The sequence below is a fragment of the Salmo salar genome, chromosome 13 (assembly GCF_965601325.2).
Source record: "Salmo salar chromosome 13, fSalSal1, whole genome shotgun sequence".
NCBI classification, from domain to species: domain Eukaryota; kingdom Metazoa; phylum Chordata; class Actinopteri; order Salmoniformes; family Salmonidae; genus Salmo; species Salmo salar.
In genome coordinates this window covers 47,415,384-47,442,149 of record NC_138303.1, presented here as the reverse complement: position 1 = coordinate 47,442,149, position 26,766 = coordinate 47,415,384, and the positions used below count along the sequence as shown (strand labels likewise).

At 40.9% G+C, this 26,766-nt stretch overlaps 1 protein-coding gene across 1 annotated transcript; it reads left to right on the top strand.

Moving 5' to 3' along the window:
• The first annotated feature begins 3,361 nt into the window (after positions 1–3,361).
• Positions 3,362–26,282, top strand: LOC106566960 (uncharacterized). Its single transcript, XM_014135659.3, has 2 exons — positions 3,362–3,499; positions 19,794–26,282. The coding sequence occupies exon 2, from the start codon at positions 19,887–19,889 to the stop codon at positions 20,808–20,810; it is 924 nt and encodes a 307-aa protein (XP_013991134.1). The 5' UTR covers positions 3,362–3,499; positions 19,794–19,886; the 3' UTR covers positions 20,811–26,282.
• The last annotated feature ends 484 nt before the right edge of the window (positions 26,283–26,766 follow it).

The window sequence follows — 26,766 nt, the reverse complement described above, 5'->3', positions numbered from 1 at the left end:
GCTCTGCATCTGTCCTCGTGCTCCTAGATCTTAGTGCTGCTTTTGATACCATCGATCACCACATTCTTTTGGAGAGATTGGAAACCCAAATTGGTCTACACGGACAAGTTCTGGCCTGGTTTAGTTCTTATCTGTCGGAAAGATATCAGTTTGTCTCTGTGAATGGTTTGTCCTCTGACAAATCAACTGTAAATTTCTGTGTTCCTCAAGGTTCCGTTTTAGGACCACTATTGTTTTCACTATATATTTTACCTCTTGGGGATGTCATTCGAAAACATAATGTTAAATTTCACTGCTATGCGGATGACACACAGCTGTACATTTCAATGAAACATGGTGAAGCCCCAAAATTTCCCTCGCTAGAAGCCTGTGTTTCAGACATAAGGAAGTGGATGGCTGCAAACTTTCTACTTTTAAACTCGGACAAAACAGAGATGCTTGTTCTAGGTCCCAAGAAACAAAGAGATCTTCTGTTAAATCTGACAATTAATCTTAATGGTTGTACAGTCGTCTCAAATAAAACTGTGAAGGACCTCGGCGTTACTCTGGACCCTGATCTCTCTTTTGAAGAACATATCAAGACTGTTTCAAGGGCAGCTTTTTTCCATCTACGTAACATTGCAAAAATCAGAAACTTTCTGTCCACAAATGATGCAGAATTATTAATCCATGCTTTTGTTACTTCTAGGTGGGACTACTGCAATGCTCTACTTTCCGGCTACCCGGATAAAGCACTAAATAAACTTCAGTTAGTGCTAAATACGGCTGCTAGAATCCTGACTAGAACCAAAAAATGTGATCATATTACTCCAGTGCTAGCCTCCCTACACTGGCTTCCTGTTAAGGCAAGGGCTGATTTCAAGGTTTTACTGCTAACCTACAAAGCATTACATGGGCTTGCTCCTACCTATCTTTCCGATTTGGTCCTGCCGTACATACCTACATGTACGCTACGGTCACAAGACGCAGGCCTCCTAATTGTCCCTAGAATTTCTAAGCAAACAGCTGGAGGCAGGGCTTTCTCCTATAGAGCTCCATTTTTATGGAATGGTCTGCCTACCCAGGTGAGAGATGCAACCTTTAAGTCATTACTGAAGACTTATCTCTTCAGTGGGTCCTATGATTGAGTGTAGTCTGGCCCAGGAGTGTGAAGGTGAACGGAAAGGCTCTGGAGCAACGAACCGCCCTTGCTGTCTCTGCCTGGCCGGTTCCCCTCTCTCCATTGGTGTTCTTCCATGCCGTCCCTAGGAGGGGTGCGTCCCTTGAGTGGGTTGAGTCACTGACGTGGTCTTCCTGTCTGGGTTGGCGCCCCCCCTTGGTTTGTGCCGTGGCGGAGATCTTTGTGGGCTATACTCGGCCTTGTCTCAGGATGGTAAGTTGGTGGTTGAAGATATCCCTCTAGTGGTGAGGGGGCTGTGCTTTGGCAAAGTGGGTGGGGTTATATCCTTCCTGTTTGGCCCTGTCCGGGGGTATCATCGGATGGGGCCACAGTGTCTTCTGACCCCTCCTGTCTCAGCCTCCAGTATTTATGCTGCAGTAGTTTATGTGTCGGGGGGCTAGGGTCAGTCTGTTATATCTGGAGTATTTCTCCTGTCTTATCCGGTATCCTGTGTGAATTTAAGTATGCTCTCTCTAATTCTCTCTTTCTCTCTTTCTTTCTTTCGCTCTCTCGGAGGACCTGAGCCCTAGGACCATGCCTCAGGACTACCTGACATGATGACACCTTGCTGTCCCCAGTCCACCTGGCCGTGCTGCTGCTCCCGTTTCAACTGTTCTGCCTGCGGCTATGGAACCCTGACCTGTTCACCGGACGTGCTACCTGCTGTTTTCAACTCTCTAGAGACAGCAGGAGCGGTAGAGATACTCTCAATGATCAGCTATGAAAAGCCAACTGACATTTACTCTTGAGGTGCTGACTTGTTGCACCCTCGACAACTACTGTGATTATTATTATTTGACCATGCTGGTCATTTATGAACATTTGAACATCTTGGCCATGTTCTGTTATAATCTCCACCCGGCACAGCCAGAAGAGGACTGGCCACCCCTCATAGCCTGGTTCCTCTCTAGGTTTCTTCCTAGGTTTTGGCCTTTCTAGGGAGTTTTTCCTAGCCACCGTGCTTCTACCTGCATTGCTTGCTGTTTGGGGTTTTAGGCTGGGTTTCTGTACAGCACTTTGAGATATCAGCTGATGTAAGAAGGGCTATATAAATAAATGTGATTTGATTTGATAAAGTTTTAGAGACATCTAAGCTTTCAATGTCCTTTACACTCCTTTGAAAAAAAACGATGTCTATTTTATTTTCTCTCTTCTTGACTGGAGGCACATCCATTGCCAACTTGCTGACCCTATGATGAAGACTAAGACAGTGATTGTGCAAGTAATTCTGAAGCTGACAAGTATTCTTGGCGTCAAAACATTCACTATTAGTTTTTTCACACAGCCAGAACTACCCAGCTTTAGCTAGTTAGATAAAAACCTGTAAAGCCAACTAGCTACTAGCCAAGAGAAAGTTTTAGTTGCTCACGTTTGTTGTAACATATCAAAGTTTATTCTCATTCATACAGGTTTTACTTGAACTTACTTTGTTGTTACCAACAACAATTACTTTACCCGGTGCAGTGAGTAATGATGGTGGTGCTACACACACGGCCAGACTGCTTGTAACAACTGAGAGTGACAATGAAGCATTCAGTGGGGGCGGGGGAAGTGACACATTCCAGCAGCGGAGGCCTTTTCTAAAAGAAATTCCCTCAACAAATCTGGGGATTCATTTTTCTGAATAAAATTCTTGCAGATTATTATTTATATTATTTGGGGGAACCGTTTTACCTGGTTTTAACATGGGGGGGGGGCATGTCTACCCTTTCCCCCCCAGCTCCTACTCCCTTGTTTCTGGTCAGACATTGGAGTTACCACTTACCAGCTGGTATATGGGCGTAAAACAAATGGGCCTACATTTCCCTACTTACAGGAACTTATTCACATACCATATATAGCATCTAGCCTAACCGGTATGGAGATGTGAGGAGAATCATTGTTGTACTGTAATTCATGGTAATCTATCGCATAATTTTATGAGTGTGTGTGTGGATTGTGCTGGGCTAGGTCTCTGTCTGCCCACACGCCTCAGAGTGTGGTGCTGGTGGATGAAACGTACACATACCGGACTGTCACTGCGCTGCGGGGGTGGAGGATGGGGGCGGTGGAGAGCGAGGACATTCAGCCCCTCTGAAAGAGCTGTTTGTACCCAAGGCATCCCTGGAGAAACTCCTTCCCCAACCCAATAGTACTGGCCATCAGAGTCAGTCCACCCCATGTATGTCCAGAGTCTCCTGTCTGTGGGCAGTAAACACACTGCACATCTTTGAGGGGGGGGGGGGAAGAAAAGAAAGCTTGTTACGGCCACACAACCCCAGCTCATTGTGATCTGGTTGAGAGCTCCTGCTTCAATACTGAGACGCACAAGTTAAGGTCCAGAATTGTGTCCAACCACAGGTAAGATTACTGCATTAAACTTGCTTGAAAATAACATGATTAATAATATCAATGATAAACAAAATGATGAGACATGCGGTCAGGACAGTGCTTTGAGATTGACTGTCATGTTAAAGATACAGTATGTTTCCAGTGATACGTGCAAAGGGCTTATGCTAGTACAGGGGTTCCCATTTCTTTTGGCCTGCGACCCTGTTTTGATATTTAAAAGAAATGACCACCCCACCATGTAAAAAAAAGGGGTGTAATCAACGGCCAATGTTAACTTTTTCAATTGGGGCTATGGCAGTCTATTACAAATCAGTCTGACAGTTCTTCAGTCTAAAGGAAGTATAGTTTGAAGTGACTGAAATTAATGTATTGGGAAGTTCACAAGGTCATAGGCAATAATTGTATATGATATTCTGTGTGTAGAAAATAACATCATTAACCAGGTTTCCATCTAACCTTTATATGTGAGTAGTCTATTAGTCTAACCCTAACTCAACCTTTATATGTGAGTAGTCTATTAGTCTATTAGTCTAACCCTAACCCAACCTTTATATGTGAGTAGTCTATTAGTCTAACCCTAACCCTAACCCAACCTTTATATGTGAGTAGTCTATTAGTCTATTAGTCTAACCCTAACCCTAACTCAACCTTTATATGTGAGTAGTCTATTTGTCTATTAGTCTAACCCTAACCCTAACTCAACCTTTATATGTGAGTAGTCTATCTGTCTATTAGTCTAACCCTAACCCTAACCCAACCTTTATATGTGAGTAGTCTATTAGTCTAACCCTAACCCAATCTTTATATGTGAGTAGTCTATTAGTCTAACCCTAACTCAACCTTTATATGTGAGTAGTCTATTAGTCTAACCCTAACCCAACTTTTATATGTGAGTAGTCTATTAGTCTAACCCTAACACCTAACCCTAACCCAACTTTTATATGTGAGTAGTCTATTAGTCTATTAGTCTAACCCTAACCCTAACTCAACCTTTATATGTGAGTAGTCTATTAGTCTAACCCTAACCCTAACACCTAACCCTAACCCAACTTTTATATGTGAGTAGTCTATTAGTCTATTAGTCTAACCCTAACACCTTACCCTAACCCAACTTTTATATGTGAGTAGTCTATTAGTCTATTAGTCTAACCCTGACCCTAACACCTAACCCTAACCCAACCTTTATATGTGAGATGTCTATTAGTCTATTAGTCTAACCCTGACCCTAACACCTAACCCAACTTTTATATGTGAGTAGTCTATTAGTCTATTAGTCTAACCCTGACCCTAACACCTAACCCTAACCCAACCTTTATATGTGAGATGTCTATTAGTCTATTAGTCTAACCCTAACCCTAACCCAACCTTTATATGTGAGTAGTCTATAAGTCTAACCCTAACCCTAACTCAACCTTTATATGTGAGTAGTCTATTAGTCTATTAGTCTAACCCTAACTCAACCTTTATATGTGAGTAGTCTATTAGTCTATTAGTCTAACCCTAACCCTAACCCAACCTTTATATGTGAGTAGTCTATTAGTCTATTAGTCTAACCCTAACCCTAACCCAACCTTTATATGTGAGTAGTCTATTAGTCTAACCCTAACCCTAACCCAACCTTTATATGTGAGTAGTCTATTAGTCTAACCCTAACCCTAACCCAACCTTTATATGTGAGTAAAGTACATGTTGAATAAAAAAATGTCACGTCAGGCTCGATGGAAACAGAACATTTATCAGTAACCTTTCCATATGTCGACAAAACAAAATACGCTAGACAAGGTGCAATGTTTTTGTGTTAGTGAAACTAATTATGCGAGAAATGTTGGTGGAATCGCTTTTATGCACAAATATTGATATAATAACCATGATATCGAAGTTGACTTGCAGTGGTGTAAAGTACTTAAGTAAAAATACTTTAAAGTACTACTAAAGTAGTTTTTGGTGGCATCTGTACTTTACTTTACTATTTAAATTGTAACTGCTTTTACTTCACTACGTTCCTAAAGAAAATAATATACTTTTTACTCCATTCATTTTCCCTGACACCCAAAAGTACTCATTACCTTTTGAATGTTTAGCAGGACAGGAAAATAGTCAAATTCATGCACTTATCAAGAGAACATCCCTGGTCATCCTACTACCTCTGATCTGGTGGACTCACTAAACACACATGCTTCCTTTGTAAATTATGTCTGAGTGTTGGAGTGTGGCCCTGGCTATCCGTAAAAAAAAAAAAAAAAAAAGGAAAATGGTGCCGTCTGGTTTTCTTAATATAAGGAATTTGAAATTATTTATACTTTTACTTTTGATACTGAAGTATATTTTAGCAATTACATTTACTTTGATACTTCAGTATATTTAAAACCAAATACTTTTAGACTTTTACTCAAAGAGTATTTTACTGGGTGACTTTCACTTTTTCTTGAGTCATTTTATATTAAGGTATCTTGACTTTTACTTGAGTACTTTTCCACCACTGTTAACTTGGAGTCACGCGATGACTTTGTATGGTCGTCCCACTACGACTTGTCTGGAAAGCATGCAGTTTATTAAGCTACAGATTAAATAAATGATGATGAACTTCGCAGGGTGGTGAAAGTAAGTGCAATGGATGAGCTGATGCTCCTTTCCAATAAATATCGAGGGCCTTATTCTGGTGACATGATCATCAATGCTTGGCTGCTGTCTGATAAAAAATAATCTTGCTCCTTTGTCCATAATAGTTTCATAATGTTGGCTATACTCGCACTGTATCTGCGAGCTGTTGGCTCACGTGCCAATACCAGAGTGTGTACACTCGATATATAACGCACATTTTTGGTGAGAAAATCATCAGTAGAGTGTTAAATGTTATGTAAACCCATTTAACAGTATTTATTATTCGGTACATGGCAATTTAACAGCAAAAGGTATTTTTATGTGCACTACGTCATCACGCACAGCCTTTTATCCACAACAGTCAATTTGTTTGTTGCGGATTTAGTGCCTGATCTTGTCCACACTGTTCTAATGAATCCTGTGTGGCATGTGGACATTCCTGGGAGTCTTATCTTTCAGTGATGGGGGCATAATATTTTTTGGCTTAAACTGTTCAAAAGTTAGTCATATTTGTAGGAAGAAACAGAAAACACTATTTTTATTACAGCCGTATCTAGCGGCTACCAGAGGTTACTGATGTAACCCCGGGTCTATGAACCAATTTTTTTTTTGTTCCAGAGTTTCTCTTGCAACTTCATTTTCAAAGACACACCTATTTGATATTTTATCTCGCGTCTGGAACAGTTGTTCTCAAAGAGTGATCCTTTGAAACAGGGCTCAGTTTGGTGAATTGAAAGACAATTTCTTCAGGGTTACAAACCAAAATCTGTTTTCTTTTTGATAAACAGATGTTTTATTTAGTTTATTCTGCCTTTTCTTTCAAATTTTCAAAATGGAATAACAATTCCACATTGAACACTGTACAGTGATGAATTACGGCAACGACATCTGTTTGGTGAGTAGGCCTAGGCTAAATGATTCTGATGAAAATACGCTCCATCTTTATCAAACTATTGTATTTGCATATTTTCAGTGTGGATCTGTCTATGTTTAGGGGGTTATAGCCAAGGCTAACCAATTCTAAATGGCGCTAGCAGTTTGAAAAGTATAGACGGGACGCAATTATTTTCCCAAAACTGCAGCTCGTTGCTGGAACACACATTTCCCCTACTTGAATCAAACCAATCCATTTTGAAAATGTGATAAAACTGTCGCCATTTGGCAAGGAATGTAGCTTGTGTATCACATCAGTTAGATGCATTTATTTCTGTAGGCCTATGGGAGCTTGTGTGCGCACTCAGCATCACACATGTGGAGAGGAAGTGGTTGGAATGTAATTGAGTGAATGAGACATGGAGGGGAAAGGGAATTTAGGGAGAAGAACTGTGTGATGCTAGGTCTCTTTTTTGTTGTGACCCTCAAAATGCACAAGTACAAATGGAACACTAGAGTCAAAGCAAATTAACATTGTCTTCAAGACATTTACATTTTCATCGGGACAACATTTCACTTGCCCATTTGGGCAGCCACAAAGCACATTCCACCAAATAGTTTTACAGTATAAAAAAAAGATCTCTGGTTAAAGATCGAGTTTTGTCGTCCGTTCTAGTACTCGATTACTCATTCCCATCCCTACACTGAACATTCACATTGAGATAAGAGAGCAAACACTGTCTGGAAACATTAGCTACTCTGGCCTCTCTAATGCAGGGGTTAGGTCACCGAGGTGGTATTGAACAGATACTAGAGTAGATGTGTGTGTTTCCCCCTCCTACACACCTTACATAGTCTACAGCCTGCTATGTATTACTAAGCATCTGGAAAAACAGGATATTACATTTCAGATATGCCAACTAACCTATTAGCAGCACATATCATAAACATCCCAACCACTATTCCGTCATATTGAAACACCGTTCAGGCCATATATTTACAGTAGGCCTACTCATACATTTACATCACTTTGACCATACTTTGTTAAGATATATTTTGATTCCAGAATACCAGATGATAGGGGGTGACAACATTTTAAATTCAACTCCAGACCATAATCTTCGACTCCAGAGTAAGGTTTTCACCAGTATAGCAATACTACGTAACCAGATTTTCCTCGTCAAAAAAGAAAACATGAATCAGACTAAACTCGACGGTTCTTTGAAAACCTACTTTATGTGAAATATTGTGTGCTATAACTTGACAAATACACAAATAATGACTCTGGGTTATAAGATAAGGCTGTTTTCCAATATTAGGACTGTTTTCCTAAAGAAATTAAGTCTGCTTCATGTTTTGTTTCCTGGCCACAATACTTCTGAGTACGCGATACTGGTATCGCGCCAACCCTAGTCTAGGGTTTAAACAGTTTTAGCCTCATATGATGTTAGCCCCACACTGCATAATACGGAATGTCAGGCTAGAACACTTTTACAATGCAAGACAACAATGGTAGCTTCCAGCTTTAATTGTATGCTAACTACCCTAGTAATTAATGCAAAATATGTGGATTTAAAAGCTGATTGTCACCAAAAACGTTATTAATTCACTTAGATTCCCTTGCCACCAAAAACTCATTCACTTCTTCGTCTCCCTCGGGGGGGTATTCAGAAGATAGCCTCATTTGGTAAAAGACCAAGTCCATATTATGGCAAGAACAGCTCAAACAGAAATAAAATGACAGTCCATCCTTTCTTTAAGACATGAAGGTCAGTCAATACGGAACATATCAACAACTTTGAAAGTTTCTTCAAGTGCAGTCGCAAAAACCATCAAGCGCTATGATTAAACTGGCTCTCATGAGGACCGCCACAGGAATGGAAGACCCAGAGTTACCTCTGCTGCAGAGGATAAGTTCATTAGAGTTACCAGCCTCAGAATTTGCAGCCCAAATAAATGCTTCACCGAGTTCAAGTAACAGACACATCTCAACATCAACTGTTCAGAGGAGACTGTGAATAAGGCCTTTATGGTCGAATTGCTGCAAAGAAACCACTACTAAAGGACACAATAATAAGAAGAGACTTGTTTGGGCCAAGAAACATGAGTAATGGACATTAGACTGGTGGAAATGTGTCCTTTGGACTGGAGTCCAAATTGGAGATTTTGGGTTCCAACCGCCATGTCTTTGTGAGACGCGGTGTGGGTGAACGGATGATCTCCGCATGTGTATTTCCCACCATAAAGCATGGAGGTGTTATGGTGTGGGGGTGCTTTGCTGGTGACACTGTCTGTGATTTATTTAGAATTTAAGGCACACTTAACCAGTATGGCTATCACAGCATTCTGCAGTGATACGCCATCCCATCTGGTTTGGGCTTAGTGGGACTATCATTTGTTTTTCAACAGGACAATGACCCAACACACCTCCAGGCTGTGTAAGGGCTATTTTTGTCACGCCCTGACCGTAGAGAGTCTTTTTATTTCTCTATTTGGTTAGGTCAGGGTGTGATTTGGGTGGGCATTCTAGATTATGTATTTCTATGTTGGCCTGATATGGTTCCCAATCAGAGGCAGCTGTCTTTTGTTGTCTCTGATTGGGGATCATATTTAGGCAGCCTTTTCCCACTGGGTTTTTGTGGGATCTTGTTTTTGTATAGCTGCTGTTGTTTTTCTTAGTTACTGTGTAGCCTGCAGAACTTTACGCTCGTTCTTGTATTTTTTTACGTTCGGTCTTATATTTTTGTTGTTCATTTGAATAAAGAGAAAATGTTCGCCTACCTGTTCACGCACCTTGGTCTCCTTCTTACGACGAACGTAACAATTTTACCCAGAAGGAGAGTGATGGAGTGTTGCATCAGCTGACCTGGCCTCCATAATCCCCCGACCTCAACCAAATTGAGATGGTTTGGGATGAGTCAGACTGCAGAGTGAAGAAAAAGCAGTCAACAAGTGCTCAGCATATGTGGGAATATCTTCAAGACTGTTGGAAAAGCATTCCTCATGAAGCTGATTGAGAGAATGCCAAGAGTGTGCAAAGCTGTCAAAGGCAAAGAAAGGGTGGCTATTTGAAGAATCACAAATATAAAATATATTTTGATTTGTTTAACACTTTTTTGGTTACTACATGATTGCATGTGTTATTTCATAGTTTATGTCTTCACTATTATTCTACAATGTAGAATGGTAAAAATAAAGAAAAACCCTTAAATTAGTATGTGTTCTAAAACTTTTGACCGGTAGTGTACATGTTATAAACATACTAAAACATGCTCAAGTCAATTGTACTGTATCATCCAGAAAGCCATGTATTGATGTGCTTTAAAATTAGAATTCTAATAACATAGTAAAATAAAACCCCAACCATCAATAATATTCAACACAAATTTAGTGCCTCACGTTGAGTCTATCACTCAAATTCAAGACCCTCAACTTAGCACACACCAATACAGTTTGTAAATGTATATTCTAACGGGATCATATATAGACAGTTTGTACTACTTATTACCATTATTAACCTTTTATCATTACAGCTCACGTTTATCCCTGTCTTACACTGCCGTGAGTGTGACAGATCAATATCTCAATGCATCCGTAGTCTAAATAACTATACATTTAGCAGTGTGTAAACCTCCTCAATCAGCCTGATACCCCAAAATAACAATTTTAGACAAGTCTAAATCATTTATGGGCACAGTTGACCCCCCCCCCCCTTCCCCAGCACTCAATCTTCTGGCATTTCTTCATTTTTCTTCAGATAGCGTCACAGTTCAAAGTGGATGGCCCATGACAATGTCCCAATTTCAATGTCTCACCTGAGCCCCACCACAACTGCTACTATGTCTTGTCCATTTGCCAAACAGAATACCACCAACATGAGATGTTTTGGAACGGATCTCTCTCCATGCTCACTCCACGTGGACTTCTGTTGCACTCCTGAGACAGTTCTATCCTTCACGTGGTCCGAATCACACAAATAACTTAATTATAAACTTCTCCGTAATTATCAGTATTATAAATTACCTTCAAATCAGTATTACAAATGACCTTAAATCATCAACCAAATGCTTTCCAGTGAGGGTGATCAAACTACACTAGAAAGTCAGGACAGAGGTCAGACGTCATTCAAACCTTTCAAATAAGTGTTTCTCTGTATTAGATTGTTTTTAATAATTAGTCAAACATGTCATACATTTCGCATCCCAGGTTACAGATTCTTTAGTACATTATCAAAATTATTCAAAAGAATACACATGTTAAATTAAAACTCAGAAAATAAAGCTTCAGAAAATTCCATTTGTGTGCCCCTTTCAAGATGCCTCGGTTCTAACCCGTGAAAAACCCACTGAAACCAAATAAAATAACCACACACAATAAATCAGACATGGTTTTGAAACACTAACAAACATTCACAACGTAGGATAAAACAAACAAAATGTCCCTGGCCTTATTTAATGTGGGAGCTCCTTTAACATGCATACTGTACTGGACTTCCATCAGTCCTGGAAGAAAGAATCCTACTCAAAACACATCAGATAATATAGTGTCCCATTACAAGGAATAGACACCTCCAAAGTAAACAATCCCAGAGCCCCTTTCTGGTAATCCTATAATTTTAACCTATTGCATTAATTTTGTCAAAATATAAAACCTGTTTTAACAAATCGAGGACCTTCAAAAAAGTTGGTGCCGTCAGCTCAATATTCAGAACTAAAACATTCACTTTAGATACTTGCCACTGTTCCACATAATGGAAACAGATTATCGTTTTAAATTACATTACCTTCCTGCTCAAATTCACTGGTGTTACCATAACTACAAAACCGAGCAACAATAATCAGAAACTGTCAAAGAACGTTTCCGATTCAGCTATTCAGACCTCTGCTTCAAATTTACCACTGTGTCCCTTACAGCCTGGTATAGCCCAGCGAACACGACTCACTTTCACCCACGGACTTAAACATGGCATTATTAGAGTCTATCCAAAAAACACTAATAACATATTTCCAGTCACATTATTAGAAGGCATTGTTTTCATTTGTCTTACCAAACAATATTACTCTATTAAAAATATACCAACCTCTATAGGATATTCCCTTTCTGCTTCATACTTAAACGCCTACTATTGAAAGATTAACATGTAATGCGTCAAATACACAAAATATATCAACCAATTCCTAAGGGAAAAGATACATTTTGATGGGAGTTAAAACAGTTCACAGTACTTGAGCCTTTTTCTGCCCACAACTTCAATTCAGTCAGTAAATGACCAGTAAACCCCGCAAATAACCCAATTATAATGGTTTGTAGTCTTAACATCTGGCACATAATAACACAATTACCAGAAAATGGCCTTAAAGTTCATCTAAGTATTTCTTTGCAAAGATTTCCCATGTGCAAAGGAGATTTAGCAGTCGAAGAGTTGAATCGACATTCATTGATTTGGAAACAGATCTGGCAAGGTCAATAAAAGCAGAATATATTTTCCCTTGCGACATAATGAAATTCCTTTATTACATCACATTTACTCCACAATGATTTTTAATTTGACGGAAACCCTAATTTGGTTTCTTACGTCATTACAAGTTATGTCTACATTCAGTGTTAATTCTCCCTAACTCTTACTGTGAAAAAAACCAAAACATTTTCAAGCCGTATGGGCTATTTTATTAAAATGTATTAACCGGACAGAGAAAATCCCATAAGCGTTTATAGTTTCCTTGGTTAGGGTAAGTGAATTCCCCATACTTTCCTGTCATAAATTTAACAAATATTGCCCCTGAATGACCAATGGCCCCACACACTACGCTTCAGTATTTTTCTGCTACCCCTGCAATATCCATGCTGATAACTGGTTTCCAACCTGCCATCAAAGCAGACGTACACATTCTATCAATATACTCACATACCCAAGCTGTGTTCAAATACTATTAGTTCATTTTAGTATATTGTAACCAAACAACCTTTCAGTTGAGCTTTACATGTCTACTGGAAGTTGATGCTGTTGCTATGCAGCCTCTTGCTAGCTTGTTAGCGTAACAAATTACAAGTTAGACATTTTACGTCTTTGTGTGTTTTGGAAATTCGGACTGTTTAGAGAACACACTGCCCTCTCTGGCCAAGGAGCAGGGTTGATCCAAGCTCTCTGACCTCACAAAGGCAGTCAAGCACCCAAGCTAACTGGCTAAAGTTGGCTAGCTTGCTTGCTATTTCCAGACACAAATAAGAAAACATCCTCACTTTGACCATTTACTCACCCTAGCAGAGCTGGTTACGTTTTTTCATGTTATCCAACGCGCTGGTGACTAACTGCGCTGCTGGCAACAATATAATTAAGTTATTTCCCTGATGTTTACTGACACCGGCCATATACAACAAGCATTTGTAAGTGCATCAGTTATTCTGCACTATGGTACATTCAGACGAGAGTGCTCTGAAATTCGAACAAATATCCAGAGCGAATTTACAAAGCACCCCATCTAACAATGTCCATTGAGATTGCACAACGACAATACCATTTAGCTAAGCTAAGAATGAAGTGAATAATCAAGTCAATAAACGTTGGGTAGTTGGATAACATATAGTTAAAATACTAGCAAGTTCGATGCAATTATATGCTATGCGGTTCAAAAGGATAGCGTAACCAACAAATTTGTCAGCCAACATAACATGTAACGCAACTTGATTTGAAAAGTCATTACTTTATAACATTGCTCAACATTTTCTTAACATTTGTCATAATTAGTTAAAGCAAGGAATTTGTATTTATGACCAATAAGTATACAACATACTCAATTTACTTCAAAAGAAACGTCCTCTCACTGTCAACTACGTTTATTTTCAGCAAACTTAATATGTGTAAATATTTGTATGAACATAACAAGATTCAACAACTGAGACATAAACTGAACAAGTTCCACAGACATGTGACTAACAGAAATAGAATAATGTGTCCCTGAACAAAGGTGGGGTCAAAATCAAAAGTAACAGTCAGTATCTGGTGTGACCACCAGCTGCATTAAGTACTGCAGTGCATCTCCTCCTCATGGACTGCACCAGATTTGACAGTTCATGCTGTGAGATGTTACCCCACTCTTCCACCAAGGCACCTGCAAGTTCCCAGACACTTCTTGGGGGAATGGCCCTAGCCCTCACCCTCCGATCCAACAGGTCCCAGACGTGCTCAATGAGATTGAGATCTGGGCTCTTCGCTGGCCATGGCAGAACATTGACATTCCTGTCTTGCAGGAAATCATGCACAGAACGAGCAGCATGGCTGGTGGCAATGTCATGCTGGAGGGTCATGTCAGGATGAGCCTGCAGGAAGGGTACCACTTGAGGGAGGAGGATGTCTTCCCTGTAACGCACAGCATTGAGATTGCCTGCAATGACAACAAGCTCAGTCCCATGATGCTGTGACAGACACACTGCCCCAGACCATGACGGACCCTCCACCTCGATCCCGCTCCAGAGTACAGGCCTCGGTGTTTCGACGATAAACGCAAATCCGACCATCACCCCTGGTGAGACAAAACCCCGACTCATCAATGAAGAGCACTTTTTGCCAGTCCTGTCTGGTCCAGCGATGGTGGGTTTGTGCCCGTAAGCGACGTTGTTGCCGGTTATGTCTGGTGAGGACCTGCCTTACAACAGGCCTACAAGCCCTTTCTCAGCCTATTGCGGACGGTCTGAGCACTGATGGAGGGATTGTGCGTTCATGGTGTAACTCGGGCAGTTGTTGCCATCCTACACCTGTCCCGCAGGTGTGATGTTTGGATGTACCGATCCTGTGCAGGTGTTGTTACACGTAGTCTACCACTGTGAGGACGATCAGCTGTCCGTCCTGTCTCCCTGTAGCGTTGTCTTAGGCGTCTCACAGTACGGTCATTGCAATTTATTGCCCTGGCCACATCTGCAGTCCTCATGTCTCCTTGCAGCATGCCTAAGGCACGTTCACAGATGAGCAGGGACCCTGGGCATCTTTCTTTTGCTGTTTTTCAGAGTCAGTAGAAAGGTCTCTTTAGTGTCCTAAGTTTTCATAACTGTGACCTTAATTGCCTACCGTCTGTAAGCTGTTAGTGTCTTAATGACCGTTCCACAGATGCATGTTCATTAATTGTTTATGGTTCATTGAACAAGCATGGGAAACAGTCTTTAAACCCTTCACAATGAAGATATGTGAAATGATTTGGATTTTTACAAATTATCTTTGAAAGACATGGTCCTGAAAAAGGAAGGTTTCATTTTTGCTGAGTTTAGTACGGTTATGCTGAGTACATTCACGAAACTTGGTTCTATCGGGTTTTTCTCCTCTGCCGATAGAACGGTGACATCAAAACACTGATATAGATTTTTCTATTGTGTCATTGACTTTTGTTTATCCTATGTGTAACTCTGTTGTTTTGTGTCTCACTGCTTTGCTTTGTATTGGCCAGGTCGCAGTTGTAAATGAGAACTTGTTCTCATTTAAATAAAAGGTTAAATAAAAAAATGTTTTGAGCCTTAGACTTTCATTTCATGTCATTGTGCCAACTCTCAATAGCATCTGAATTCTTTGATTTGAATTTTCCATCAGCAGGGAAATGCTGCCGAATTTTATCCAGAATTTTATTTTTTTCTCCCCATATTCTAGCCGAATTGGTAGAATATGCTTGCTCTTCTTTTAGTGCATCTATGGCTTTGCTATAGTTTACCTCTTCCTGGCTGTGGCCTGAGTGTTTAGATTTACTCACTGCTCTAATATATGCCAATTTAACCCTTATCTAAAGTAGTGGTACACACTTCCCTGGAGAGTAGTTATGGTATTTGTGCCTTTTAATTGGTAACGGTTTTGATACCTTTTATTAGAACCAATACTAGAATGTCTGCCAATTTACTACTTGAGAATATGTGTTCCTTTATTCGTTCACACAGTGCAGCCAGTCGGACTGATAGGGTCCATCGTCCGTCCATAATATACATCTCTCGTCAATACACACTCTGGAAACAAAAATAAACACACAAAACAAACAGTATTTGGTTAGGAATGTCTTCCTTTCTAATTTGAAAAGAGTAATTTCTCCTCCATAAAATGGTTTAATTACTCTGTAATTTTAAATGTTGTACCCACATGGTAGTTCCTCCTATGCACATTTCCGTGTAGCGTTTAACTTTATAGCTGGTTTCCCAATCATAACCAACTGTTTTACCAGTACACTGATTACTCATTACTCTTTTACAATGTTAATTTTTCCGTTATTTAAAAAAAAAAAAATACCTGTAGGAATATTTGTATTTTTTCTCAGGATTATGCCCTGGAATCACATCGCTTGTAACTGTGTCATATCATCCCATGGCTGTTTCTCTACTTCAGAGAAACACAACCCCTGTCTCTAAACAGGATACTTCTGCTTTAACAAAAAGATGCCAATCGGAAATGTCCCCTGCTCCTACAGGGTCACCCTGCTTCAACAGGGTGTTTGCCCTATAATTACTTCTAGGACTTCCCCTATTCAGAAATAACTCTGCTACAACAAAGTTTCTAACTAGGGGTGTCTTTGCTACAACAAAGACATAATGTGCACAACCTGTTCTTAGAACAGGATTTTCTATGATGTTTGAAAGAAAATCAGTCTCACCCTGAATTTCTCATCTGTCTGGAATGACTTATCTACTCACTGACACTCCCGGCAGGTCCAAGGTGGGTCCCTCTCTGCGCCGTTTTAGTCAGAGTGTGTGGTACCCTGAGCCACATCTAACGGAGCCCCTGCGCGCAGTTTAACCTCGTCTCTTGGGAGCAATCTGCAAGCGGAGTGCCATTCTGGGACTTTGGCTAATACAGCTTTTTTTAAATGTTGTGGTACCGTTTTGATATCGAGTATCATGATATTAAACCTGGTATCGAAGTCAGAATTTTGGTATCGTGACTACACTACAAAGACGATCATCAACATCACCCAACAGTTATACCTACAGTTATCCTGCAGAGTAATACACAATGGACACCTCACTGATAGCTTCCCCGTAAACACAGAAGTTTGACATGGCTGCCTGTGGTTCCCCCTTCTCTTCCCAATGGCAGTCAGCTGGATAATGAAGGAAACCACCACAGGAGAAAACCTTGGACCCTCTGGTTCCAACTAGCAGACCATGACTTTGTTGACAACATAGTACACATAAAACATTTGTAGAACAAGATGTACTGGAGGAAGTGACACATTCACTTATCTGGGAAGTGTCATCAGGAAAGATGGAGGAAGTGACAAAGATCGACAAACAATAGGAAAGGCAAGAACTGCATTTCTAATGCTAAAGCGAATATGGATCTCAAAACAAATAAACACTAAACAATCTGCATCTTCAGTTCCAACGTCAAATCAGTTTTACTATATGGAAAACCACAAGTCACAAGCAACAAACTACAAACATTCATAAACAAATGCCTAAGACACATCCTGAGAATACACTGGCCATATGGAATGAAGATCTCTGGGAAATTACACAGCAAGAACAAATTGTCATAAATAAAATGCAGGATATGGGGCTATATCGGGAACACCTTGAGGAAACCACCCAGCACCACGACCAGACAAGCTCTAACCTTGAACCCACAGGGAAAAACCTTGAACCCACAGGAACACCCAGAAACAGCTGGAGAAGGTCTGTGGAGACAGAAGATTATCCTTGAAAGAAGCAGACAAAACCACCTAACACTGAGCCCACTTATCTGACTATCATTAAATGTGACAACTGTATATTATCAAATCAATTCTGTAATTTAATTATGCGATTAAACTAATCATGTAACTTTAATTAGGAAGACGGGGCACCACAGAAAATACGTTTATAGAGTGTCAATTTCCCAAATATAACTCCTCAGATATTTTCAAAACAGTCACTTATTAATGTATTATTATTTTCAAAACAGTGCTTAATGTATTATAATTACCTCATCAGTTCTCATTACTGAATGTCGCAAACACTTGGATATCAGCACGAACCCCAGTATAAATTAAGAATCAGTAATATACAAATTGGCTTAATTATTTACTAACTAATCAAATCACAGAAACACATGAAAACACACAATTAGTTCATGCATGGGGTATGACATGATACAAAGAAAAAATCCCTAGCGGACAAAACCAATATGTTTGCTTGGTAGACAAAGGAAAGGGGGTGTGGACCGCTCAACAGCAGGAAACTCATAGCTGATAACTACTCATAGAAAATGCTAATACTTTACACTAACGACTGCTCATTCGAAAATAAATTGCAATTGACATATTTACGAGTGCATGTCTTGTTGTCTCTGTGGTTGCCGGTCCGTCTGCTGGAGAGAGTCGACAGAAAGTCTCCGGTTATAAAGGCACAGGGCGAGACCCAGATGCAGACACGGGAGGCAGATGGTTCGAGTCTCTGATATTTTTAATAATCCAAGGGGCAGGCAAGAGAATGGTCGTGGACAGGCAAAAGATCATAACAAGGTCAGAGTCCAGAAGGTACTGAGTGGCAGGCAGGCAGTATGGTCAGGCAGGCGGGATCAGAGTCAAGGCAGGCAGGGGTCAAAACCGGAAGGACTAGCAAAAACAGAGAAAAGCCTAGTAAACTGCATGCTTTCCTGAGTTGTCGCATGACCAAGTTTACTTCGATGTGATGGTTATTATATCAATATTTATGCATAAAAGCACTTCCACCGCCATTTCACGTATAATACATTTTACCGACACAAAAAGATCCCACCTTGTCTAGTATGTTTTGTCGACATCTGGAAAGCTTACGGACAAATCAGCGGTTTCCATCAGGTGTCACGGTTGTCGAAAGGAGAAGCGGACCAAAGTGCAGCGTGTGTGTTGTTCCACATTTTATTTTCAGCGTGAAACTATTCGATACATACAAAAATAAACTGAAAGAACAAAAACAACAAACCGTGACACAGAGGTGAAACATATACTACTCAAAAACAATCTCCCACAAACCCAGGGGGGACAAACACCAACTTAAATATGACCTCCAATTAGAGACAATGATGACCAGCTGCCTCTAATTGGAGATCATCCCAAACAAAGCCCAACATAGAAATACAAAACTAGAACAACCCAACATAGAAATACAAAACTAGAACATAACAACATAGAAAAACTAAACTAGAAAAAAACCCTGTCACGCCCTGACCATAGAAAATAACAGCTTACTATGGTCAGGACGTGACATCAGGCCTGTCATGACATTTTTTTATCCAACGTATTTTACTCGCATAAAAAGGTTGGATGGAAACCTTGTTATTGTAAAACAACTATTCATTTAAAAAATTGAATAAGTCAAAGGCAGCCATGTTGCTTGGTTTGAAATTCAATCATGCTCAAATTCATCGATAGAGCTATGAATGCAATAACACTTGATTTTGGTGGAATCCAAACAGAGTGTTGAGGCATGATACATCCATTAAAGGGAAAGTTCGCCCAAAATACTAAATTACATATTGGTTTCCTTACCCTGTAAGCAGTCCACAGACAAGATATGACAATAATCCATGCTTTGGTTTAGTTTCCTGGCACCATTTCCAAACGTTTTAGCATTTGTGGCACAAATCCCAATCAAGTCATAGTACAATATTAGCATTCTTTACAGGGTAAGGAAGCCTGTGTCATTTTGTAATTTGGGTGAACTATCCCTTCACAGGGAGAGTTGAAGTTTCTTATTGTTGAAATCCCTAGGGTGTAGTTGTTTCTGTAAACAAGTCACAAGAGCCCAGGTAGTACTGATAACACAAGAAAAATGTTTCATTGCTTGGTAGAAGCTGTTTGTAAATTGCTGCTAACTGTTCCATATGTCACTCTCTCTTCAACAGCTTTTCCCTGAGCATGGTGACATTGGGTGGAACGTCACAGACCCAGTAGGTTACTTCTGGAGCTGTGCTCAGTCATACGGCAAAAGCTTCAACATGCTGGCCATCATTGAGTCCTGGGAAGAGGAGGGGAGCTACTACGAGGACAGCACCGGTCAGTTTCTGTTCATCTTGCTGTTAAAGGTGGGCCTGGACTGCCTGGTCCTGTCGATGTGCTTGTGCTTGCTGCACACCTCCTTCATGGGCGTCTGTGGCCTCTCCGTCTTCCTCGTTGATGTGGTGTTGGTGTGCGCTGTGGCGGCTGTGTGGTTCCTCGGACCCGCCCGTTCCCCGGTGTCCATCTGCTTCCTCTTGGCGCATGCCTCAGCCGTGTTCAACGCGCTGCCTCTGCCCATGCTGGGCCTGGGGCTGCTGGACTACGCCTCCGAGCCATGCTACACCACCTGTCACGTCGCTCCCTGTAGGGACCTATGGAACTATGCCCTGACGCTGCTGGTGTGGGTGCTAGCCGGTGTGCACTCCTGCTGCTCAGCCGTCACAAACCTCCTAGAGGTTGAGTACGAGGGAGGGAGGAACGCTTTAGGGTGCGCTGTGCAGGAGTCTGAGTTTGTGGTACATTTCTCAGTGGGGATCTCCGTGGCCATCTGCTGTGTAATGCTGCTCCACTACAAACATCTGCCTTTGTGGCTGAAGGAGGCCAACAGGCTGTCAGAGCAGAGGGATAATGTTAACCCAATGCTGCAGAGCCACTTGAGATTCAGGTATGCCAAGTTACAGCAGCTAAGGGGTGACGAGGACGAGCAGAAAGCACTGGCAGTGGAGACTGAATGGCAGAGGCCCCCCCTTTACCTCAGCCTGACTTTGGACTTTGGCACAACGTGGGCATCTTACCTGGTCATGTGCATCGCCTGTGAGCTTTTGGGCCTTGCAGTCCCTGCTTACATCAGCATCAACCTCCTATGGTTGGAGTGCGCCAACAGCGTATTGGTGGGGCTGGTGTTCTGGCTCAAGAGCGACTGACTGGGGCCTTACACCGCCAGTGGCATGTTTGTTTACTGGCACTTAAAGTAAAGATTCACCAATTTTTTTTTCTTTCTTTCAAATATTTTATTTTACAATTTTCCATACAGACAAAACCAACAATAACACACAAACAACGATATGTATATATATTATTATATTGTGTTTGTGCATCTCTGAATTAAGTTTTATCGATTCCCTGGGTCAATTCATGTTTTCATGTGTATCTGAGATATTGCTGTTCGAGCAGGCAGAAATTCTGCCCGTATGACGTAGCGTTGAGATAAAACCACTCTCAACCCTGGAAGTTAATTTTATTTATTTATTTATTTCACCTTTATTTAACCAGGTAGGCAAGTTGAGAACAAGTTCTCAATAATAGCTTGACAGGTGACTCGTTTGGAGGTAAGACATGTTCAAAAATATTACTACATCCGGTTAGGTTCTAATTATCAGAGTAAGAACTCGACGGACGCTATGAAGGCTTAAACCAAGTTTATTTATCCCACAGGGTTGAACAGCTGAACTGACCAAAATACATTTCCAATAGTGGTGGTGTATGTACCCCAATTTGGGGTGAAATCTTCTCCTTCTCTCCAAACACTAGATCTCTGTTGCTAGGCAGGAAATTAAGTGGAAATAAACTGTGCCTTCTCCCTTAACGTCACCTCAACCCCCTTCATCACTAATCCACAGCTCTCTTCCCTTATCAGTGCTGCCACATGTGATCGTATTCGCTGCACTCAGTACATTCCAAGCTTAATTGCCCCCACCATATACCTTCCTCCTACAGATAACCATTAACTTCTGGTGTAGACCCTCTAACCCTAAGCATTCAATATTTCAAAAGGATACCTGATAATTAACCCTATTCCAAGTTTAGGCGTTAGAACCCAGAATCCATCAGTCCCCCGTTTTGAACATTTAACTCCATACTGTTCAACATTACATAAACTTGGGAATTACTTATAGATGGACAAACAATAATAATAAAACACAAAAAAAAAATAAAGATGATTGACATTCACCATGAGGTTTACAAACTCAGAGACTTATGGCCTCTGTTCTATGATCACACCATTTCTCATAGAAACTGATAATAACATGTCCGCTGGAGTTGTCGACCCCTTCCATTTCAACTTTCTCCTTCTGGTTCCCAAGTGAGTGATAGCACAAGACTTGAAAATCAACGAGAAACACAAAACATAACAGTATTAACAATGTGGTAAGCTTTGCATAATTATATATGCAAAGAAATCCCAAAGTTTGATAACATGATGATTCCCACTCTCTCTTCGCCTGATTCTATGCCTTCAGAATTCTGGATTCTGCTGGATTCCGCAAAAATGAAGACCCTAGAAAACCTCCTCATGCTTTGATCCAGTCTTCCCCATCAGGCCACAGGTTATAAGAGGTGTTCCCAGGCCATGTCATTTTCACTTGATAGGCACGTCACCTGATAGGCAAGTGCTGCCCTTTCCCACCTGGACAAAAGGAACACCTATGTGAGAATGCTGTTCATTGACTACAGCTCAGCGTTCAACACCACCTGGCGAGGGCACCAGGCTGCCCTGCATTACACACTCCTGCCACCATCATTTACGGACACCTGTCTTCCCTCGTCACGCGCTTCAGTTATAATAATGGACTCACCTGGACTCACTCAATCACCTGTTTATTACCTCCCCTATATTTGTCAGTTCCCCAGCTCTGTCCCCCGCTGCTGCATTGTTTGTTGTTTGTCATTGTGTATCTGTGTTCTGATGCTGTTTCTGTCTTGCTCTTTGTCTGTTCATAATTAAATGTCAACTCCCCATACCTGCTTCTCATCTCCGGCATCGGTCCTTACACAATGACGAGACAGCCTATAGGGAGGAGGTCAGAGATCTGGCAAAGTGGTGCCAGGACAACAACCTCTCCCTCAATGTGAGCAAGACAAAGGAGCTGATCCTGGACTATAGGAAAAGGCGGGCCGAACAGGCCCCCATTAACATCAACGGGGCTGTAGTGGAGCAGGTCGAGAGTTTCAAGTTTCTTGGTGTCCACATCACCAACAAACTATCATGGTCCAAACACACCAAGACAGAGGGCCCGACAACAACTTTTCCCCCTCAGGAGACTGAAATGATTTGGCATAGGTCCCCAGATCCTCAAGAAGATCTACAGCTGCACCATTGAGAGCATCCTGACTGGTTGCATCACTGCCTGGTATGGCAACTGCTCGGCATCTGTAAGGCGCTACAGAGGGTAGTGCGTACGGCCCAGTACATCACTGGGGCCAAGCTTCCAGCAATCCAGGACCTATATACTAGGCGGGGACAGAGGAAAGCCAATAAAATTGTCAGAGACTCCAGTCACCCAAGTCGTAGATTGTTTTCTATGCTACCACACGGCAAGCGGTACCGGAGCACCAAGTCTAGGACCAAAAGGCTTCTACTCTCAAGCCATAAGACTGCTGACCAATTAATCAAATGGGTACCAGACTATTACATTGACCCCTCCCCCATTTGTTTTGTACACTGCTGTTACTCGCTGTTTCTTATCTATGCATAGTCACTTCACCCCTACCTATAGTTGAAGTTGGAAGTTTACATAAACTTAGGTTGGAGTCATTAAAACTTGTTTTTCAACCCCTCCACAAATTTCTTGTTAACAAAATATAGTTTTGTCAAGTTCGTTAGGACATCTACTTTGTGCATGACACAAGGATTTGTTCCAACAATTGTTTACAGACAGATTATTTCACATATAACTCACTGTATCACATTTCAAAGGGGGTCAGAAGTTTACATACACTAAGTTGACTGTGCCTTTAAACAGCTTGGAAAATTCCAGAAAATGATGTCATGGCTTTAGAAGCTTCTGATAGGCTAATTGACATCATTTGAGTCAATTGGAGGTGTACCTGTGGATGTATTTCAAGGCCTACCTTCCAACTCAGTGCCTCTTTGCTTGACATCATGGAAAAATCAAAAGAAATCATGCAAGACTTCAGAAAATAAATTGTAGACCTCCACAAGTCTGGTTCATCCTTGGGAGCAATTTCCAAACAGTTTTGCTGCAGGAGGGACTGGTGCACTTCACAAAATAGATGGCATCATAAGGGAGGAAAATTATGTGGATATATTGAAGCAACATCTCAAGACATCAGTCAGGAAATTAAAGCTTGGTCGCAAATGGGTCTCCCAAATGGACAACGACCCCAAGCATTCTTCCAAATTTGTGGCAAAATGGCTTAAAGACAACAAAGTCAAGATATTGGAGTGGCCATCACAAAGCCCTGACCTCAAGCCTATCGAACATTTGTGGGCAGAACTGAAAAAGCGTGTGCGAGCAAGGAGGCCTACAAACCTGACTCAGTTACACCAGCTCTGTCAGGAGAAATGATTCAATATTCACCCAACTTATTGTGGAAAGCTTGTGGAAGGCTACCCTAAACGTTTGACACAAGTTAAACAATTTAAAGGCAATACTACCAAATACTAATTGAGTGTATGTAAACTTCTGGCCCACTGGGAATGTGATTAAAGAAATAAAAGCTGAAATAAATCATTCTCTCCACTGACATTTCACATTCTTAAAATAAAGTGGTGATCCTAACTGACCTAAGACAGGGAATTTTTACTAGGATTAAATGCCAGGAATTGTGAAAAACTGAGTTTTAATGTATTTGGCTAAGGTGTATGTAAACTTCTGACTTCAACTGTACATGTACAAATTACCTCAACTAACCTGTACCCCTGCACACTGACTCGGTACCGGTACTCTCTGTATATAGCCTCGTTATTGTTAAGTTATTGTGTTACTTTTTTATTATTTTTGTTTATTTGGTAAATATTTTCTTTACTCAAATTGAACTGCACTGTTGGTTAAGGGCTTGTAAGTAAGCATTTCATGGTAAGGTCTATCTTTGTTGTATTCGGTGTATGTGACAAATAAAGTTTGATTTGAAGTGTGTATATCTTATCAACGCTACATCTCCTTGAGGTAACTCAGAACTGTATATGCTTTCACATCAATGCCCTCAGAATGTTGTCCAGTGTACAATTACCCCAACATCTATCCTTTCATCTGATGCATTAACCAGTAAAGCAACTAACCCAACCCAACTAAGGCGGTTAATGTAGCTCCAGACCCAACCCATCTGTATGTCTATAGTGGAATCTAGTCTTTTTCACTCTCTTTAGCTCCACTTCCTCTGTCATGGCGTCTTCAAGCTCACCCATTATGCAGCTGGATCTCACTTCACGTGAGAAGTATGAACCCACCGAGGAGAGAAAGGACGATCTTTACCGACTGGAGGTGCTGCAAGGAGTACTGTGTGTGGACCAACAACCCCGCCTGCTGTATCTTGATGTAAACTCAATCTCTAGAATTCAGCCCGTGCTCTCAGTTATCTCCTGCTCCTCATGTGCCGCTTCCACCTGGGAATATACACACTGCAGCGCATGGGTCATTTCCTGACAACATAGACTCTCCCATTATGGCCAGATCACTAGCCTGTGACATGTGAATAATAGCCCCCGGTTCTCCCATCGGTCTCCCAGTTACCAGCTACCAAGCCATTTGGCATGAATCCTCATAAAATGATATCCCATCAATGCTACTAAAGTATCATTCAGTACCCTGTACCAGTACCCTGTACCAGTACCCTGTAGCTACTGACACTGCCCATGACGCATACCTCAAACTCCCTCGCCGTAGTCATGAGCCCCACAGATCTCCATCCCACTTAACAGCCTCATGTAAACATTCTGTCTCAAACACTGACCTCATTTATATAATTATATTGGACATGTTATCCTTTATCACATGCCAGTATTTGTATCCAATGTGTTTATCTTAAATTAGGATGAAGTAGCCTAGGCCTTATCTAGTTAGATTGCATCATATCACCTTTTCAATATTACTTATCAACTAATATAAAGCCATGTTATCCTAAACATCAGTGTCATTTAATATAATATGCACAGGTGTGATAGTTGAATTAATTAATCGCAATGTAAGCCTACCACAGGAGGTTGGTGGCACCTTAATTGGGGAGAACGGGCTTGTGGTAATGACTGGAATGTGGAATCAGTGGAATGGTATCAAATACATCAAACACATGGTTTCCAGGTGCTCCAGTCTGGTTTCCATAGCCACAAAGTCAGATTCCACAGCCACATTCTGCCTTGTGAATGACAGCATTACTCAGTTGGTAGAGCATGGTGTTTGCAACGCCAGGGTTGTGGGTTCGATTCCCATGGAGGACCAGTATGGGAAAAAAAATTATGAAATGTATGCATTCACTACTGTAAGTCGCTCTGGATAAGAGCGTCTGCTAAATGACTAAAATGTAAATTTAAAATGTCAAAGGGACAGTGCACACTTTTTATAAAAGAAGTGTGCTTCTTCTGTGCAAATGTTGTTGATCAGTACAATACAATATGTTCTCCTAGCAGTTGCCAATAAAATAAGTCATAAAAGGAAGGGATTGTTTGTCATCTGTAGCCCCGTGAAATCAGCTAAAACAAGCTCAATGCATGCACACACTCCTATTGAATAATATGCATTCACCTGTATTGTGACTAGACCGAGGCTACATCTTGATTCACCCAGTTTATCAGTGAAGATGTACCATTCAAATAAATGATTACTATTGTTGTTTTGTAGTTAGATTGGTAAAAACAAAGTCAAATTGATTGTATAATTGATTCATTAACGCATACATGGCTGTCTCAAATTTTTTACATTAAAATGTTCAAATGTAATGATATTGAACTCAAAAGATGCCCAACGATTGAACAGAGCAGTAGCTGAGTTTATCTGTCTGGATCAAGTGTCATTCTATGACTTTGGCTAATATGCCCAAAAAAATTTGCAGTGGTATCATTTTGGTATCGAGTATTGTCATACTAAATCTTGTATCGAAGCAAAATTCTGGTATCATGACAACACTACCTCCATCTGTTAC